The 19,856-nt window shown below is 42.3% G+C and overlaps 4 protein-coding genes across 7 annotated transcripts; 3 read left to right on the forward strand and 1 right to left on the reverse strand.

The window, feature by feature from the left end:
• Positions 1-1,965: 1,965 nt before the first annotated feature.
• LOC120451390 (protein phosphatase 1B) lies at positions 1,966-15,029 on the reverse strand. Of its 3 annotated transcripts, XR_005616382.2 has the most exons (7): positions 14,708-15,028; positions 12,585-13,480; positions 12,404-12,521; positions 9,418-9,523; positions 9,296-9,350; positions 8,853-8,977; positions 7,534-8,589 (listed from the first exon to the last, which is right to left on the reverse strand). XR_005616382.2 is itself a non-coding variant. In XM_039635053.2 (6 exons), the coding sequence occupies exons 2-6, from the start codon at positions 13,395-13,397 to the stop codon at positions 1,981-1,983; spliced, it is 1,125 nt and encodes a 374-aa protein (XP_039490987.1). In that variant the 5' UTR covers positions 13,398-13,480; positions 14,708-15,029; the 3' UTR covers positions 1,966-1,980. The 3 variants fall into 3 exon arrangements, 2 of the variants coding, with proteins under 2 accessions (XP_039490987.1, XP_039490988.1); XM_039635053.2 differs by lacking the exons at positions 7,534-8,589; positions 8,853-8,977 and adding an exon at positions 1,966-2,013 and having other exon boundaries at positions 14,708-15,029; XM_039635054.2 differs by lacking the exon at positions 8,853-8,977.
• Positions 5,575-7,975, forward strand: LOC120451388 (dynein assembly factor with WDR repeat domains 1). Of its 2 annotated transcripts, XM_039635052.1 has the most exons (5): positions 5,575-5,954; positions 6,014-6,089; positions 6,141-6,542; positions 6,606-6,923; positions 6,976-7,975. In XM_039635052.1, exons 1-5 carry the CDS (start codon positions 5,915-5,917, stop codon positions 7,478-7,480), a joined length of 1,341 nt encoding a protein of 446 aa, XP_039490986.1. In that variant the 5' UTR covers positions 5,575-5,914; the 3' UTR covers positions 7,481-7,975. The 2 variants fall into 2 exon arrangements, with proteins under 2 accessions (XP_039490986.1, XP_039490985.1); XM_039635051.1 differs by having other exon boundaries at positions 6,141-6,923.
• A 2,295-nt stretch (positions 15,030-17,324) lies between the features above and the next one.
• On the forward strand, positions 17,325-18,199 carry LOC120452128. The gene is made up of 2 exons (XM_039636211.1): positions 17,325-17,723; positions 17,888-18,199. The coding sequence occupies exons 1-2, from the start codon at positions 17,349-17,351 to the stop codon at positions 18,107-18,109; spliced, it is 597 nt and encodes a 198-aa protein (XP_039492145.1). The 5' UTR covers positions 17,325-17,348; the 3' UTR covers positions 18,110-18,199.
• Positions 18,200-18,336: 137 nt separating this feature from the next.
• LOC120454259 lies at positions 18,337-19,145 on the forward strand. Its single transcript, XM_039639394.1, has one exon. The coding sequence runs from the start codon at positions 18,486-18,488 to the stop codon at positions 19,143-19,145; it is 660 nt and encodes a 219-aa protein (XP_039495328.1). The 5' UTR covers positions 18,337-18,485.
• The last annotated feature ends 711 nt before the right edge of the window (positions 19,146-19,856 follow it).

Here is a 19,856-nt window from a genome sequence, read left to right on the forward strand (position 1 = left end):
GCTAAGCAAACACACACACACTCACACTGGGGAAAGGACATTCACACACACACACAGAGGATGGCAAGGAAAGTCAGGCAGCTAAGCTTATTTTACAAACGCCAAAGGCTGACTTGAAAGTGAGCTTAATAGGCGACGTGAGAGGAACTTTGTGCCCAAGGAACGAGCGGTTGAATGACTTACTCCGCCACCCCTCCCCCCTCATGTCCTTTTGAGCCCCTTTGCCCACAAAGCCGGCTGCGTGGGTGGGCCATATCATTGGATTAGGGCGATTATCTTCCTCAAATATCATTTTGCACGAATGCCAACAATGTCTAAATTTGCCGCGATTATATTTAAGATGCCCTGTGACGGTGGGCGCTGATTTCGCCCGTGGGCGGGTGGGCGTGGCCCTTCTGCAGACCACACACAAATGTTGCAGGTGTGCGGTTGCGTGCGCTTTTGTGGTTGCCAAAGGACCAACGAGCTAACCGAGCACCACCCACTCTCGCGCCCAATTACACGCAGAGAAAAGATGAGGCTACTACTGCGTAAGTATACTTTATTGCATATGAAGATACTTTAATCCTTAAGCTTGTCAGAGTAAATAGTGAGAGCTTGCCTGTGAGATTTCACCTATTTTTGTAACTTTTAAGATACGCATTGAGTTGCTGTGGAAAATATGAGCTCAGCACTTCCACGTTGCTGGCTATTTACTTTTATGGCTTGTTTGCCAGCTCGTGAAAAGTTTCGGGCCGCACGCCCAAGTGACCCATTAAACGAATTGAAAATGAACAACAGCTCGTCGAGAACTACAGAACTACAGAAACTCCTTAAACCCTGTGATAGGGCTTCGCCCCAACTCGGCTTTGTACCACGGCGTATGTGTAATAAATGTTGATTGAGTTGCACTGCATTGCAGCGCAGAGGCGATGTGAAGTCACATCAGATCGAGATTGCTGGACGAAAGTTGTGGTCATTGCGGTCGAACGGATTTCATTGAATCCAGCGCCCTGCTGGAACTCACAAAAATCCCAATATGCCATGGCAATGAAGGAACTTTGCCAGAACAGAAACCAGAAAACTTTACCCATAAGCACACACAAGTATGGCGAAACACGACCAACCAAATGCACAAAGCACAGGAACAAACAAACAAACGCAAAATAAAATCACAAACTCGTGCCAAACAACTGGCAAACGGAATAACAAAACCGTTTGGCATTTGCCACTTGTGGCCCTCGTGGCGGCAACGTGGCGTATACGCAATATGCAATTAACTCGACCATTTCCTTTCGGTTATGTTTCACTCTCGTTGTGCCGGCACAGGTGCAAATTGAAAATATGTTGCCAATTGATGTTAATTAAATTCATATTTGTGCACTTTGAGTGCCAAAAGTGCTTCGTTTCCTTGAGCCATAATAATTTACCCGAATTTATTACGGCAGCTGCCCTGTTTTAATAAATTGCGTCAATGATTCCGCAAATATATTCATGAATTGAGTTAGTTGGGATGGCCTAGTGGCAATATCTTGATAAATGGTGAACCTGTCGAATTTTTAAGCAAGCTTTTAAATGAAGACTACTTTATCAAATGAAAACATTTGTGAGTGTTGCGTGATGTTCGTTCGGAAGATGCAACATGCATGAGTTGATGCGACTTACATAAGCAGCTTCAAAAGTCATTTGCACACACGGAATGAGCCATCCGAGCGACAACCAACAACCATTTTGGCCAATGTTCCTTGTTTGCATAAATTTCACGCACATTTCCCATTGCATACTATTTGGGGCAAATGAATTTTGCATAGATGGCTCGCCATCTGTATACACTACAGTGTATACTATGTATGTGTGCACATCTGGCTGCATTAATGGATTCCATTTTATAATTTACAACGATAACATTTTGAATACATAATAGCGAGTGGCAACGCAATCGTATAATTAAAAGTGCTCACCTTTAGGCCATGCGAGTGTGGGCAAACTGGATTCCCTCCTCTAAAAAGGAATAAAATATGAGATGCCATTGCCCTGGAAGTAAAGATAAATAGGGAAATAACTATGGATATCAATAATAAGGTAACATAAAATAAGGTAAATGTATGTAATGATGGGGTAAATTGTAGCTGAGTATCATTGAAATAGCAAGCATTTATGAGTGTTCTACAATCCTAGATTTTCTTCCTGTACAGCAAGCGAACTTGTTGAATGCCCAGAGCTAAGACATGGCTTACTGCACCTTTGACCATTCGCATAATTAATTGTTTATTACTATGTCATTTGGTGTCAAGTGCAGTCGATCGATGAGTTGAGGGAAAAGAGGAAACTGGGAAAAAGCGATGCCCCGCAGAAATCAGTGGAGATAAATGGCCACTATAATGCGCACAAATTAACATGCCATTCATCTTTCAGCCAGCCCAGTCGCATTGCTACCAGTTAATGGCAGCAAAATCTCGGCCAACGAATGTGGTCGACAATCAGTCTTTGGAAACACACGCGTTTGTTTTGGGCCACGTGGTAGATGGTGTAGAGGTAGTGGACAACCGGTACATATGATTTAATATAATATCTGCGGAGGGCAATGCATAATTCATTTTAAGCACCACTTACCGTTATGACGAACGGCCATGTAGGCGATTTAAGAGCGCGCTTAATGCCTTTAATACGCTCTTTTGGGCCGAAAAGGGGAGCTTCTGCCGTTGCTGACCCTGATTTATGGTGCGTATACTTGATGCGGCCGCTTAACCGCACAAAATGCCTGCCGAACTTCCTGCTGCCGTTTAATAAAGCCCACAATAAAACTTCAAAACATGAGCACACACACGCACAAGGAAGGATGGCCAACCTGCCGAGTGGGCCATTATTAAATTTATAACATTTCGATGCGTCTGCATTTCAATTGGGAAGTAAACGGTTTAAGGTTTCCAGCCTGCACACAATTTGGCCATAAACTTTACTCGGTTGCCTGGCTGCCGGGCAACTCGGATTTTGATATATTCAAACCGTAGGGATGGCCAGACAAAGTCGGCCCTGGTAGTTGTGTGTTTTAGGCCAAGCACAATTTCATTTATCAAAGTCATAAACTTTTCAGTGGCCAGGCCGCAGAATGCGTCATAAATGGGGATTTGCACAGGATCAGGTTTTGTAGGTTGTTTATTGACTCGAGAATGGCTCCTCAGCCAACTAGTTATTCGAAAAGGTATCTAGATGTATCAAAGCAGTACAAATGTAGAAGTATATGTCTTTGAACCTCTTTAAAAGGATTTAAATTCCATTGATTTCTGTGGTTCTTCCGTTCATTTAGATTCGAAAAACAAAGGAAATTGCCAAGTTGTCCGTTTGGCTTGCTGATCAAAGGACATCCACCGGATACGAGAGCAGAGTAAACAAATATGCATAAAAATCTATACCATTTAACTACCACTCAGTGGACGATGGACGATGGCCTCGCTGTGAAATCTGTGAAAATGATTTTAGTGCCGCACGGCACGGCAATTCGATTACCAACCGTTTGATGTCCTGCCAGCCGGCCAGCTAGGCATTCAGTTTCCCTCTCCAATTAGAGAGCCACCAACGACTCCTTTAAGCTGAAAGCCTGACAACCGGCCACACACGTTCATATAAAAACAAACAAATGCCAAACAACCGCGGGCAGGAAAAGCCGAAGGGAGAGGAAAATTCGAATTCAATGTCGCTTAGACGAACACAAACCGAAAATCTGTTTATAAATCGCTCATCCTTCTAATTCGACTGGTCTATCGGCTTAGCAAATGTGGATGCCTCCAAGTTTTTGTGCCACTCAAGCATTATTTGGCAAAAATGGGTAACGAGGAACCCGGCTCTCAAACTGTCGAACAAACAGGCATAAAATGCGGCAATAAAATCGGTTTTGCTTTTTTTTTTTTTTGATTTTTTGAGGGGGAGGGGGAAGGGGAAAAAGGTAAGGATCGTATGTGTGTCTTTAATTTATGCAAGCCGGCATTTTCATGGCTAACAACGCACAGAGAGATTTCGAGTGAAACCGCCTGCCGGAAATCAACAAAAATTTATTGAGCATAAATTCCGATCCGACCGTTGCTCTTCGCCTGCCCCCGACTGTTGCTTTGTTTATGAAAGCGTTTTATGTGCTTTTAAATTGATTTTATTTCCATTCGTACTGCCATTTACTCGTCTCTGATTTCCTTAAAGCTTCCGTTTGCCACGAGTCCTGTGGCATCCCAATTACATTCGGCTCCCTCCAATGAAGAGATGAATTTTTTGGAGCAGGATGAAGGCAGGAGCACAGCTGTTGCTCTTGCTCACCACTGCCCCATCCGATTATTTCCAGGATGGTGGTGGTGACTAGAGCACGAATGACCTCCCAGGTGGCCCGGCTCCATTTCCATCGCTACATCCTCGACATGTTGTCACTTCTCCCATGCTCGCCACTCAATGGACATTCAATGAAATGTTTTATTATTGACAAAGACACAGACGCTGGCCTTCTTATCGCACTTTTTCCACCAACACAACTTTTCTGCGCAATTTTCCAACACACTGAGAGAAATCCTCAGTGCCAATGATAAATAAGAATTCCCTAAATCTGTACAATATGAAATTAAGTTAGGTATGCGACCCTATTTTTCTCAGTGCTTCGAAGATTTCCTCACACTTTTCCCTGTCCACTTAACTTTGCGCCTGTCGCTTTCAGTTCTCCTGCTGCTGTGCACCGAAATTGGGTGCGATAATATCTAATCATTACTTATCATTTTGGGCCATACAGAGGTGGCGCTGTGTCCTCCACCCTCATCGCCTCCAGTTGGCCTTTTCCATGGGTGTCCGACTCGATTCTCAGAGACTGTCGTCCTGTGGTCGTTAGACAATCACATTCACTGCCTTTCCCAGGCCCGAGGCACCGATTACTGAACAAATTAAATTAGTGAAAATGCCAAAACGAGGCGAAGGAGCCAGGTGAAGCAATCTAATTGCAGGATGGTCGGGGATTTGCGGGTGGGTGGGTGCGTGGGTGCGTGTCTGCCCACGTGGGACATATGGTAAATCTGCTAAAAATGCGACCAGGTGTCGGCAGCCAATTGGCCTCTGGGGTCCTGGCTTCCGTTTTCCGTCTTGAACAAGCTAATTAGGTTTAATGGCCAGAGACCATTTAGCTGGTCGCTCCTGCTGCTTGTCAAATGCCAAAGGGGTTCCCCAAAGGACAATCGTAGGTCAAGGGTTACTGGGGGTTCACACAGTAGTGGCTGTCTGGAAAAGTTAATTAGTCATGTGCTTTTCGTCATTAAAAGTGACCTGTCCTAAAGAGAACACCAAATAGGAAAGGAAACAAGAGGTTCGACTATAAATCAATAAATCCATTCCTGGGTAATTCAAACGAGTGGGTGTGGAATTTTGCAGGGTACTTAGGCTTTAACTCGTTAGCTTGTAAAGATTAAGCAGAATCCTATATTCAAAGATAAATTCTATACATCAAGCAAATGAAGAATGGAGCACAGCTATATAAAAGGCACAATTTCTCATTTAAAATATAATTTACAAGACTTGTGTTTACACAAGTAATATAACTTTACATACAACACAAGGTTTCATGAATGGCTGAGTAGGAAAATCGGCTAGGGTAAGCTTTTGCTAGAAAAGCTTTGGAAGAAGTACAATTCTGTTTGTTTTAAATGGGAAGCAACGCAAGCAAGGCAGAGAATGAAGTCACATTCCTGCATAGAATCCGAATACATTACCCTACATCCTTGAGCCGCTCACCAGCGAGACCTCGACATAGACCTAGTACAAGGACCCCAAGGTGAATCGATCAAACAATAATTCTGGCATGGCAGCCAGTCCAAACAACAAAGGCTGAATTAAAGCAGGTCAGCAAAACTGACAGCCAGCGGAATGCGCTCTATTGGCATTCTTGAGTTGCCAGAGTCGCAACAACCTCACAATGAGTGCCAACAAAATCTTCCTGCGCTACTATCCGCCAGGTGCGAAAGGTCACTAAAACAAGTTCCTTGAAGATACTAACTTTCTTAGGTTTATCCAGGACTGGCTATCAACTATAGAACCACGAAGGGCAATGAACGGCTGCGTCACTTCGATCTGCTTGACCTAGATTCAAAGTAAGTAAAGCTTTCAAGAATGCAGTTAATGCCAATACTTCTTCGCTGCAGAACCAACATAGAGCCCCTGGCTGACAGGATCCTACTGCAAACCCTAGCCGAAGCGGAGGAGGAGCCATCACCCACGGATTCGGAGAAGACCTCTCCACCTCGTCCTGTGAGCGGAAGTGTCGCCAGATCGCAGAACACCTTTAGTGCTCTGAAACAGGCGCTGGAAAAGCTGCAGAGAAAACTCCGAGAGCCGGTGAAGAAGAAGTTCTATCTGCACAAGTGCCACAACTCGCACATCCTTCCGCTGACCAACGTGTCCTTCGACCGGAGTGGCGAACGCTGCCTCACTGGCAGCTATGACCGCACCTGCCACGTGATCAACACTCAAACGGCCCAGGTGGAGCACATCCTCACTGGCCACGACAACGTTGTCTTCTCGGTGGGATTCAATTTTCCTCATTGGTTGGTTAAGCTGCACAGAGATGGATCTGTACATTACCTGACTGCTTTTTCAATTATCTTCAGCGACAAGATTGTGACTGGATCCTTTGATGGCACCGCTAAAGTTTGGTCCGCCACCAGCGGACAGTCTCTGTGCACTTTCTATGGACACACCGCCGAACTGGTGGCCGCTGAGTTTCATCCGGTGGATGGAAAGTCCATTGCCACGGCGTCCCTGGACGGATCAGCCAGGATCTACGATGTGGAAACCTCCCATGAGCTCCAGCAACTGACCCATCACGGAGCCGAAGTGATTGCTGCCCGCTTCAATCGCGATGGTCACATGCTGCTCACCGGCTCATTCGATCACACAGCAGCTATTTGGGATGTGCGGAGCAAGAGGTGGGTTAAGATCTGAGTTCAGTAGGATCACTATTAAAAATTCCCCTTACAGTTTGGGGCATCAGCTGCGTGGCCATGACGCTGAGTTGTCCAACTGCGTGTGGAATTTCAGTGGATCTCTGATTGCCACTGGCTCCCTGGACAACTCGGCAAGGATCTGGGACATTCGAAAGCTGGATCAGGAACTTTATCTGGCTGCCAGGCACACTGATGAAGTGCTCGATGTGAGCTTTGATGCAGCGGGTCGACTTTTGGCCACCTGCAGCAGCGATTGCACGGCCAGGGTGTGGAAGCTGGAAGGATCTGCGGAGTTGGAGATGTTCTCCCTAATGGCGGGACATTCGGATGAGGTGTCCAAGGTGTGCTTCAGTCCCAGTGGCTGCATGCTGCTCACAGCTTCAGCGGACAACACAGCTCGCCTGTGGCTCACGGAATCCGGACAGTGCTCCCAAGTGCTGGCTGGGCATGAGGGTGAGGTGTTCAGCTGCGCCTACAGCTACGCAGGAGACGCCATCCTGACCGCCTCCAAGGATAACACATGTCGCTTCTGGAGATGATACGACTGGTATACTGTGCAGCTGAACGATGGATCCAAGGACTGATTAAAAGCTTCGGAGTGTGTGTGTTTTTTTTTATCAACATTTACTACAAACTCGAGCGTAATTTTGCTTTTCTCTCTTAAGATTTTCTTCATCAACTCGTTTCTTATAAATTAATAGTTCTTAGTTTTCATTCTCGTTTCTTTCAGATCGGACATTATTGTGGATTTCTTTTGTTTTACTTTTCTTACTTAAGGTTTAGGTATTACTTTTTCGTTTCCGTACATAGATAGTTACAGGTTTTGTTTGCTAGTTTGGTTTCCTTTTACCATTTTTTTCTGGTTTTCTTTTAACATTTTTACTTTACATTATTAAGTTTCGCTTCTGGCTTGGCGACAAATCTTCTCGTACACATATAAAAAAAGGTGAACAAAAGTTGTTTTAGGTAACAAACATTTTACAACTTACAAAGGTCCGCTTTCGGTTCGGAATCAATAGTTAATACATGGTTTTGAAATGAATAATAAAATGTTCTTGTACACAAAAATTTGAGCGAGACTCTCGCGATTTCTTAACTGTCCTCCTTCGTTCTCAATAACATTTGATACCACATTTTCCATTAGTTTTTCCTGGCGCTTGTACTGCTGATAGCTGATTGTTGAGGAGTGACGGAACGAAAGGGCACACAGAGGGTTCACATTCACATGGATGGATGGGTCCATCAGAGGGGTCTGGTGCTGGTGCTGGCGATGGCGCTGGCTTTGAGCCATCCTCTGATTTCATCCGATTCCGAGTCTCTGAGGTCTGCTCAGGTACGCTCTGTTCTAGATCTCTCCTATATCTTAGAGTTGTGTGGGCGTGGCTGTTCGTATTGTTGTGTTTAGGACTGCTTCGTAAAAACTATAAATGTATTTTTACTCTTATTATTATCATTATTAGTAGGTTTTTTCTTTTGTGTTTTATCAAAGTAGAAAACTGTTTGGTGTGTGTTCTTGTATGTTTGCTTCGTTCAAGTTGTGTGGCTCTGCTTTCTGTTCTGCTCTGCTCTTTTTCTGTTCTGTTCTGGTTGCTGCATTTGTTTAACTGGTTTTGTTTCGTGTTTCGACTGCAACCTAATGCGTTGGACTCTGCAAGAATAACAAATATCTGGATTATTGACCGTGATGGGCAGCCGATGGGTTAGGACATTTTCAGGCAGGATGCACACTTGCGGCTGAAGCGGAAACGGAAGTGGATTGAAATAGATGAGACATGCAGTGACAGACATGCGGTACGCCCAAGTCTTCAAACAAAGGAACATAAATGAAAAACATAGCGAAACAGAATGGATAATTGTGGGGGGTCGATGATGGTGGGGCTAGACGAGCAACATAATGAATTTTCTGCTTACATTTAGAGTATGTGAAGCATAGGGTGTTTAGTTATCATTGTTCTCTTGCTGGTTGGTTGTTGGTTGGTTGGTTTAAAAATGAACAATTAGCATTACAAAATTCATATATCATCATATGCATACAGCTAGAAAAAAGAAAAAAAAATAGGCAGCCATGATTAGAGGTTACGATTAAGGGATGAGGGGAATCCAACTAAAAACATGGCACGATGATAAACGTGGTTAATGGTGTTGACGATTGAATGAACTGCTGTGATAGCTCTATCATTACCAAATCCTCTGGTGTCGATCTACTGATTGAATCAGAAAAAAAAAACAAGGCAATTTCAAAGGCTATGGCTATAATGACCAAAAAACGGTGCTATGCAAGCGATAAAATATATGTGTTAGCATTGGCGAAAGCGCAGCGAACTGAGTTACAGATTATAGAACAGATTTCGTACTTCACATGGTCGATCCGGAAACTCTTGCTTGAATGTACGCTCGATAACGTGATATCTGCAAAGGTAAACAACACCACTGATTAGCAATCGCCGGACCCTATTTTCGGACATGATCCACTCACTTGGACTGCAGACCGCCTCCGGGTGGAAGACCTTCGATGTCGTCTCTGTTCTGCAGACACTTCAGCAGATCCACGTAGTCGGTTATCTTGCTAGACTCAATCTCGTCTGCAACAAAATCAGAGAGAAATCAGTCATTAGTAATGGGCAGTTTACAGAGCACTATGTTAGCTCAAATGACGTTTATAAATAAATATTTATGTACATAAATGGTCCATAAAGAAATACGAATTACACAGTTAAGCTACTTTAAGGTAAATGCAATATTTAGATACAAACGCTGTAATACAAAATATCAAAAAACGAGTATGTGTGGCCCTCACAAGCGATTTTCAAACAAGGGAGTTTAGTTATGGACAAGAGTTGCTATAGAAAAGCGCAATCATTTTAGGTCTTAATAATATAGCAATGATCTATTTGGAAATAAAGTGCAAAAAAGCCTTAAATACATTTAAGACAATCCAATTGATTTGACCATAGCAAACAGAAAACGTCCAATCAAGGATTTCTTAGCAAAAGGATTGCGCAGAACTTTTTAGGTGACTTCGTTGTTCAATTCAATTTTCCATGGTGGCTAGGGGGTACATGCATTTTCGATTAACTGCTGGATTGGGTGGATCGCTTTTTACAATTAATACACAGATAAGAACTTATTGGAGGCGGTTCTGGGTGGGTGTAGGCAAATCAAAAATCAAACCAATCAATTGATAAGATAAACGATAACGTAATGACAAAGTGGCTTCGAAAAGTTACAAACTACAAAATTATAGACGTACCTTATGCTCACTCATCTTAAATTTGAATTGCTTTCTGTTTCTGTTTCTTGTTCTTGCATTGACATTTGGCCCATTTGGCTAATTCGCGCTCTGATTTGGCAATAGTGTATTGGAAATTGGGATTTGTAGTACGGAGGCGCGATCAACAACCATAAAACAACGACAGCGAATGGCTAAAATTTTCCTTTTGACAAATTACTTTAGATAAACGTTAAGCATTAGCTGAAACTGGCTCATACGAAACCAGGAAAAGCTATGGAATGTTTAGATTTCGAAATGAACATAATATAAATAAAAAGAAAATTGATTTTCGCAACGTGAAGTGTGAAAAGAAAGAAAATGGAAATAGCAAATGAAAATCGAAATGATTCCAATAGAACAGCAGACAAACACTTTTGCTTTGGTTTTCGAATCTTTCGTTAAGTTATATTTTTGACTGGCATCAATGGTAGTTCATTAATCTCTAAAAGTCGTGTATGTTGGGATGTGGGTTGTGTGTGTTTTACACTCTTGACTGGATCACCAATTCACCAGGGCATCCGGGTACAAACGTTTCGGGGGAATTGCTTAGATTGAGTGGAATATGTCTGATCGTTTTGGGTGGAGTAATCGTTTGCCTTCTTTAACAACAAGCACAACAGTTGGTGAGCATAAGGTTTACAATTCGGTTTCATTTAACCTACGTATACATTCTATGACATTCGAACTCCTTTGGCTACTCTACTCTAGGCTAAGTAATTCGTCTGGATACTGGACATTGAGTATTTGCCATTTACGATCTTTGGCTTATTGCTTAGACTAAATAATTTCCTAATGGGTTAGCTACTGTGACCAGTGGTGGGCAATGCATTCACTAACTGGCTAATTGTAAGTCGTACGAATTCGGGCTAAAGTAATTGTCTATATCAAAAAGGTCACGTCTGAAGCTCGGCCGGCAGGCATTGGCCGAAATTCACTTTGGTGTCTCGAATACTGAAGTCTCGGATAAACACTCCTTCTTTGTTATTCATTGCTTTAAATACGTAATTCAAGTAATACGACTACAGTTCGTCTGAGCGGTTTCTAGTTAATAAAATATATGTTCTCATTGCTTTTTAAAGTTTCTGTCAGCGATTCAGCTTATTTTCAATTTTTCAATTCTACCTAAAACGAATCTTCTCTGAAGACATTCTCCTATTTGATTTTGCTTAGAAAGTACGGTTTAATTCGCTACGCCTACTAGATACATCAATTCCAAGTGTTTGTTTTACGTTGAGTATTGCAATTTTGTTTGATTGATTTGCATCGCGTCTAGTATCAAAAGGGGAATACGTATACGTAAGTGTATATACAAATTGGCTGACGGGTCATTTAACTACTTAGCTCGGGCAGGTTCGTCGATAATTGTTATTATTTAGGTGTATATGTACGACTAAAGCTAAATGGGCTGGATTTCGCATACATGGAACGCTTTTGGCAGTGGCTGTAGTACACACAGGCATGTATAAATAATACTATAACTCAGGCACACACACGGGGCAGACAAACACTGGTCAGCCACACGCACAGCCACCAAATATGACAAACTAACACGCTATACAGGTATTTGCTATGCATTAGTGATAGGATATTGGTAGAACGCCCACACACGCCCCGTTTACATATTTATACAGGGAATGTCGGTGAAAGCTCTCTGAGGGAATATAACAAAATGTTTATGATGTACAAGTATTGGGAATCTAAGCATAAATGAGCCATATTATGTAATACACAACATTTATATAGCACTCTTATAAACCAAACGGGCTTGAGCCTTATTGCTGGTGATATGAATTTATAAATTCGAAGGATTAGAAATATACATATAGATTAGCAGTGCCTATGAGTGTCCTTTTAAGAGAGCTTTCACTGTACTTGAGGTGGGTGTGTGTGTGAAGTTCATTCTTGGCATTAGTAATGGCAATGGTTTGGTTTTCGTTTTGGTATTGTTTGTCGCTACGGAACTTCTTTTGAAAGGAACTATTTTGTAAGATTGAAGTTTTGGACAAAGTGGGGCAAATACAACTCTAGAAGCACTTTGGGTCGGGGCTATTGGCCATCAAAGAGCTCGTGGCGCTCAAGGTACAAAGTATACGTATTTCGGTTCAATAGAGACACGAAGACGGAGGAGACCACTACGCCATGGGTCAACAGTTTACGATTAGTTATAAACAGAGTAGACGACTTAGACAACCTCTTGTGATCTTCTCGATTTGCTTCTCCAGCCGATGTTCAGCCTCTATCGCCTCCTCGGTGGGCTTCGGAGCTCCGGGGAAAGCAATGATGATGATGCTCATGTTATCGCGGCTACCCTGCAGTTAGAAAATCAACAGATTGTGAGAACAATGACGATATGCATGGAAATCATGACTCACCTTGTGCAGGCAGGTGTCCACCACCTGGTTGGCGATGCTCACTAGGTTACTGGTCACTCGCATTCGCGAGTGGATGAAGCTGCACACGTCCTCGTTGGTCATCACATCCCAGATTCCATCGCAAGCGAGTACCAGGAACTCATCGCTATCCTGGCGGCTCTGACAGAATATCTCCGGTTCTGGCGATACCAACTGCTCGCACTGTCCCTTCTCCTTCACGTTCTTGAAGTCGTAATCGCCAAGGGCTCTTGACACGGCCAGGGTGCCGTTTACGCGCTTTATCATCACACTGCCACCCGCGTTGTAGATGCGTTCTTTCTCCTCCGGCAGAATGGGTTTGTGATCCTGCGTGGCGAACACAGGAACTCCCTGGCGGCACAGCACTGCCCTGGAATCACCACAATTGGCGATGTACACTTGCGTGAGGCTGACAAAGGCGCACACGGCGGTGGTTCCGCCGCATTTCTCCGACTCCCGGGTGAATTCCGGCAGCTCCCGCATGACCTCGTCGATGCGCAGGAAGCCAGTGCGAATGCCCTTCACGTGGTCGCCACCAATGAACTCCTCGGTGCTGATAATGCTCTGCAGAAGGTGCTTCGCACAGTGCTCCGACACCTTGCATCCGGCATGTCCGTCGAACACAGCAAAGAAGCTCCAGTCCGGCAGGGCATCCCCCAGCCCGGCACGAGCGTAGTAGGCGTCCTCCATCTCCGACCGCCATCCCTGCATCGAGCTGACCCCGAAGAGCAGCTTGTTGCCCTCGCCTTCGTCATTGTGCTTGGCGGTTTTCGGCTTATCCAGAAATCCGCCCATGTTCACTGAACATGCTGTGTGCTGTGTGCCGGGCGGGTGCAATTCCTCCTCCTCTCAGTCACGGCTAGCCGGTGCCAAGGAATCTACGGATCGAGGACACAAGGGTATGGAACCGTTAAACGACTGCCAATCAATATCAACACACAAGGTCTTGAACTTGAACTTTCACCGGGGGGAATGACTAAGCAAAGGTCGTTTCAAAAGAGATATGCAGTTTATGGGAAGCATACACAAATAACAATCTAAATAGGTTAGCTAAATTCCTGGAAAATGTATCTGGATTTTTCTGACACTATCGGATGTGCAAGTCGGCTTTTCTAAATCCGATTCATTTCATAGACATTTCTACGGAAATTGAGTTGACTCATGGCAGTTTGATTTCAGCTGAACATGAAATAATTATTTGCCATACTCTCTGTAACTCTCGACCTGTAGGATACAGGTAGAAAATCAAAAATATATATTAACTATTGCTTTTAAAGCCTATGTTATGACAACTGTTCTGAATTCTAAAGTTTTTGTCATATTAAAATAAAATCGAAGCTTAAATTGTTTTTATTAGGAAGATCTTTACTTATGGAAGGATTATAAGTGCTCTATTATATCCATATTCCTCGATACGAGAACATACGACAATATTTCCTGAAGTACATTTCAACTGAGCTGAACTGCTGAGACTGAAGGACTGCACATAAAAGGCACTATATATAAACCGGTGAAAACATGTGAATTCCGAACTCGAATCAGCTGGCGCTTCATAATTAATATGAGATACGTATGTACATACAAACATACACCTGTACAGTGTATACTTGCGGGGCTTCCCCTTGTCGAGTTTTGCAGTTGTGCTACAGAACAATAACTGTAAGCCGACTGCAAGGACATGGAAAAAGGCGCAAACACAAAAGGGGGCGGGGCGGAAGACCTTGCGGCAGCTGCCCGCCCACGCTTTTCACCGCTATTTCCTCTCTGCCCCGCGCTTCTTTTGCATTTTCTTTTGGCACATCGATTTATCAAGGACGCGGCTTCGTCCTTCCGCTTGGGCGACTTAACTCAGCACTCGAAAGTGGGCGTTAAATACATTTTGTGAAAAATCAGGGGAAAAATTGCGCGCAACAGCATCCATATTCCATTCACCAAAAAAAAAAAAGGAAATTTAGTGAGCAGCAAGTTGGCAGCCCCAATTACAAGAGGGACGGAAGGGGAGGGGGACAAATCCGGCATGGCCCCAAAAAATGGTTGGTAATGAAAACACACTCGCGATTTATGATCTTTGGTGCTGGGAAAACCTTCGCTCTCGTTATTTTCACCTCGCAATTTTTAAGTTTGATGATTTGCTTCTTCTTCTTCCTCTTGCTGCTCTGCTCTCCGCGTGCGTGTAGTTGTGTGTGTGCGAGTGCGTCGGTGAGCTGCGTGCGTGTGCGTGTCTGCCGTAAGTAAAAGTTTAAGAAGAAAAAACGATGGCTTTCTGCTTGATTTTCATCGCCTGCTAGCGCTTTTAAGATCAACAAACGAGTCGCGCGCTTATTAACACTTTTGCGCGATCGCGAAATGCACTTTCGAGGCGGAAATGTAGTTTTTTCTAATATTTTGATTAACAAAGTGACTAGTGATGTAAAAAAACATCGGGCATCGATGTACTTGGGCGATACTTATCGATGTTGTTCGATATACTATTTACTATCGATTATAATCGAAGGTACTCTTCTATCGAATGCACCTAAGCGAGTACACCATCCTATAGGTTATGTTAAGTGCTACAGTTAACAGAAATCACCAATCTATGTAACACAGATGTTAACTTAAAGTCTTTGAAATACACACAAAAAACAGACTAATCAATTTTACTGATAAATTTGTATCGCATTTTCTTAAAAAGTTTTGTAAATATATCAGCTTTGAAAAAAAATCTTTAGTTATCAACATCTTATTAAGCGAAAAATGGGAAAAAATTAGCATTTCAATGTATTTTTAATCGGCTTTTTCGTCATAACTTGCCCAAAAATGGCTGCACAGCTAAAATAAAGACTGTTTGGTGCTGCTAATAAACATAGCTAACTATGTCTATCCCTCCTTTTTCGATATTTGAAAAAATAAAATTTGTCAAATTTTTGCATATTCGATAAGGGGTACCATCATCAAAATTTGCGAAAAATGGCAAAAAATAAGCATTTCAATGTATGTACATGGATCGATAGGGAATTTTGTTACGAATTCAACGAGGTATGGCATTCCACATTTGGACAACTACTTTCACTGCTATCGAAAAAAAACGGATTATTTTTTATCAAAATATCGAAAAAAAAAGTAAAAAATCGGATATTTTTAAACGGCTTTTTCGTCATAACTTGCCCAAAAATGGCTGCACAGCTAAAATAAAGACTGTTTTGTGCTGCTAATAAACATAGCTAACTATGTATATCCCTTTGCGAAAAATGGCACAAAATAAGCATTTCAATGTATGTACATGGATCGATAGGGAATTTTGTTACGAATTCAACGAGGTATGGCATTCCACATTTGGACAACTACTTTCACTGCTATCGAAAAAAAACGGATTATTTTTTATCAAAACATCGAAAAAAAAAGTAAAAAATCGGATATTTTTAAACGGCTTTTTCGTCATAACTTGCCCAAAAATGGCTGCACAGCTAAAATAAAGACTGTTTGGTGCTGCTAATAAACATAGCTAACTATGTCTATCCCTCCTTTTTCGATATTTGAAAAAATTAAATTTGTCAAATTTTTGCATATTTGATAAGGGGTACCATCATCAAAATTAGCGAAAAATGGCAAAAAATTAGCATTTCAATGTATGTACAAGGATCGATAGGGAATTTTGTTACGAATTCAACGAGGTATGGCATTCCACTTTTGGACAACTATTTTCACTGCTATCGAACAAAAACTGATTATTTTTTATCAAAAAATCGAAAAAAAAATGTTGTAAGAAATCAGATATTTTTAATCGGCGTTTTCGTCATAAATTGACCAAAAATGGCCGCACAGCTAAAATAATGACTGTTTGGTGCTGCTAATAAACATAGCTAACTATGTCTATCCCTCCTTTTTCGATATTTGAAAAAATAAAATTTGTCAAATTTTTGCATATTCGATAAGGGGTACCATCATCAAAATTAGCGAAATATGGCAAAAAATTAGCATTTCAATGTATGTACATGGATCGATAGGGAATTTTGTTACGAATTCAACGAGGTATGTCATTCCACTTTTGGACAACTTTTTCACTGCTATAAAAAAAAAACTGATTATTTTTTATCAAAAAATAGAAAAAAAAGTACTTTTATTTATAAGTGCCCATTTTTACAAGCCAACTTCTAAAGTGAAGAGGCAACTAGAATTCTTAGAATTTTATTATCTTTTATAATCTGCAAGTGATTAATACATTTCGCAATTCGACATTTGCGAATTGTATGGCTTAACTGATAATAACTGATAATAATTTGATGTGAGCGCCAAAAACTAATTAAATGTGCATCTGCATTTAAAGTGAACTGTATTCCTGGTACGCCCCTTAATTAATAACACTATAAATTATCTAACGAAAATTATCAGTGAATTCTTGAAGTAAGTCACTTATTTATTAGCTTTCACTAGCAATATAACGAAAATAAAAAATTTATAATTTTAAATTTCAAACTTAGATATATGAATATATATTTTAAATGATTCGGTAGGTCTTTACTTTATACGGGTAAAATATTTTAAGTTTATTATTAAGTAGATTTTGGGGGATATCATTGATTCCTTCTATGTGACGAGCTTCCACAAGACTTGACGATAACAAAGGCTGCATTAAAAACTACCCATGATAGCTGCTGGATCATAAATATTAGTAATCTTATTGCTGGCATGGGTGGTATAAAAGCCAAATCTGGGTCTTTGGGCGCCACACTCTTGTCCAGTTCTCCAAGTTCTTCAGTTCTCCAAATGTCGTTCAAGGCCGTCCATGTTTTGCTGGCCATCGGCGCCGTCATCGTGGCTGGCGTGCCCACTCCCGTCGAGATCGAGGGGGAGTCCTCGCTGGTGCTGCGCCTGCTCAGCTCTCCGACCATGCGATCGGATCTGTTCAACATCGATTGCGTGGAATACTACAGCCCGCTCCTCAAGGGCCACGTGGACAAGTACAACGATGACTTTGCCGCGTGCAAGGCCTCCTACGACGGTTCCTTCGCCCTGATCGACTCCAGTTTCGGAAGTGCCCGCGACGAGCTGGCCGGATCCGTGAAAGACACCTGCGTTTCCCTGATGACCTGCGATGGCCAGACCTCGAACTCCGAAGCCTTCGGCTGCCTGGCCTCTGGGGTGAGTGATCCGTAGAATATATGCCATGGGTAGGATGGCACTTATAGGTGGTTTACAGATTAACCAGGACAAATCTCTGTTCTTCCACACATACTCACATTACTCACATAGACATTAGAAAGTGTATTTATAGTGTTTTCTATAATATCCCCACCCAATCGCAGGGACCTTCGGCATCCAAGCAACTGGAGCAAGCTTCCTACAAGGCATCTGATAACCAAACCAGCCTGCTCACCCAAGTGTCCGAAATCAAGGAAACGGAAACCAGATGCCAAATAGAAGCCCACCGAACCTATAACACCAACCATGGTGAGTGCTACGACGACATGATCGCCTGTCTAGGTGATCCCAACTGGGAGTTTCCCAGCACGAACTACGTGCTCTAAGACTCGACTCAAGATTCAGATTCGCCCGAGCACCCTGTATATGCGATCTATGATCGCTGTAAATAAAAGACTTTGAGTGAATATCAATAATTTTGAAACGATTAAATTGTATGCCTCTGAGGCTATCTAAAGGGGTGTTCGACTTATTTATGACCAGCTCAATATGAAGGTGTTTGTCCAAAGCGGTGAGGTTTTTGGAAGCAAAACATGAGCTTATCAACTCTCGGTTAACATGGCCATCCATTGTTATAGTTATAGTTATCTGTAACAGAAAATACATTTCATTAATGTGTAATTAAAGAGATATTGATGAAAGGGTACTTGGCTGTATAAATACGGCTGGGTGTCACATCCATTGCCAAGTAAGCTGGCCAAGATGTTCCCGAAACAAGCCAAGATCCTCGTCTTCTGCCTCTCACTGGGCCTCTCGCTGGCGATGAAGCTGCAGATTCCCTTCAGACCAGACGCCCACATCCAGGAGTTGCAGGTGCAGAGCAGGGAGCTGGCCGAAGTCCACTCGGATCGCTCCACGCAGTGCTTCTTGATTTACAAGCCCAAATTGGCCAAAATCGCGGATGAGTTCGAAACTAACTTTGCGGCTTGCATCTCGGCATATGACAATTCCACAGCCCTGATCAACGAAAAGTATGCCGAGGATCGCCAGATCATCCTGAGGTCCGCCAACATCGGTTGCTCCTATCCCAACTCCAATTGCCAGGTCTGGACAGCAGAACAGCAGGCGCTGGACACCGTGGTCTCCCGCCTCGACTGCGCCGCCATCAATTCGGCCGACAGCTCCAAGACCTTCTACGGCATTTCGGCCAATGCCACGCAGATTGCAGTGGAGATCCAGGGGGAATATACCCTCATAGAAAGCCGGAGGACAGTTTGCCTCAACGACGCAGATCGCACTTACGTGGAGGACACCTCCAAGACCTACGACCTTTTGAACGACTGCCTCAAGAACGGAATCCCAACCACCACTTGTGAGCCTCTTACTACTACTACACCAGCTGTGGAGAAAACAACTGCATAAGTTTTACACTAAAAAAAATTCGATTAATAAATATTAAGCAACGCAAATCTCTGTTTTACTCAAATAATTAGAAATGCAAGCAATTTACTACGGAGCTCATTTACCTAAAAAAATGTTAGGATAGGAAAAACATGGAGTTGCCAAATTTCTAGTGAAATCATGACAGTACTTTTCTCTTAATTCAAGGGGAAAATTTTATACTTAATTGTTATGGAATTTTCATTGATCACTTGTGATTTTGGTGCAAGATTGAGCCATTTGATCTGATACAAATATTTATATCACCAAGGAACACTGAAGTAGCACAGATGTATGTCATAGTAATTTTAAGAAATGTTATTCTATTTTTTATTTTTCACACTCTTGGAAGGGGAGTCGGAAGTTTTCAACATCTGTCAATTTTTCAATCTGTTTCAACTATAACTATTATTTGAGTTTATGGAGTATATGCATAAAGCTCTTCCAGAAAACTTCTCTCCATTTCTGGTAGTATATAAGTCGGATCAAGCTACTTATTGATTAATCGAAAAATTAGTTGAAAATTAATAAAAATACATTTTTGACCCCATATAATTTCTGTTTTTATTTTATCAAACCGGACGATTTTAATATAGCTGCCGTAAGAGCAGTCTGATTAATTAAGAATATTTAAAATTTTTTTTTTTATCATAAAATGTTCTTGTTTGGTATTCATTTGTTTAAAAAATGTAC

This window comes from Drosophila santomea, chromosome 3R (assembly GCF_016746245.2).
Source record: "Drosophila santomea strain STO CAGO 1482 chromosome 3R, Prin_Dsan_1.1, whole genome shotgun sequence".
NCBI classification, from domain to species: domain Eukaryota; kingdom Metazoa; phylum Arthropoda; class Insecta; order Diptera; family Drosophilidae; genus Drosophila; species Drosophila santomea.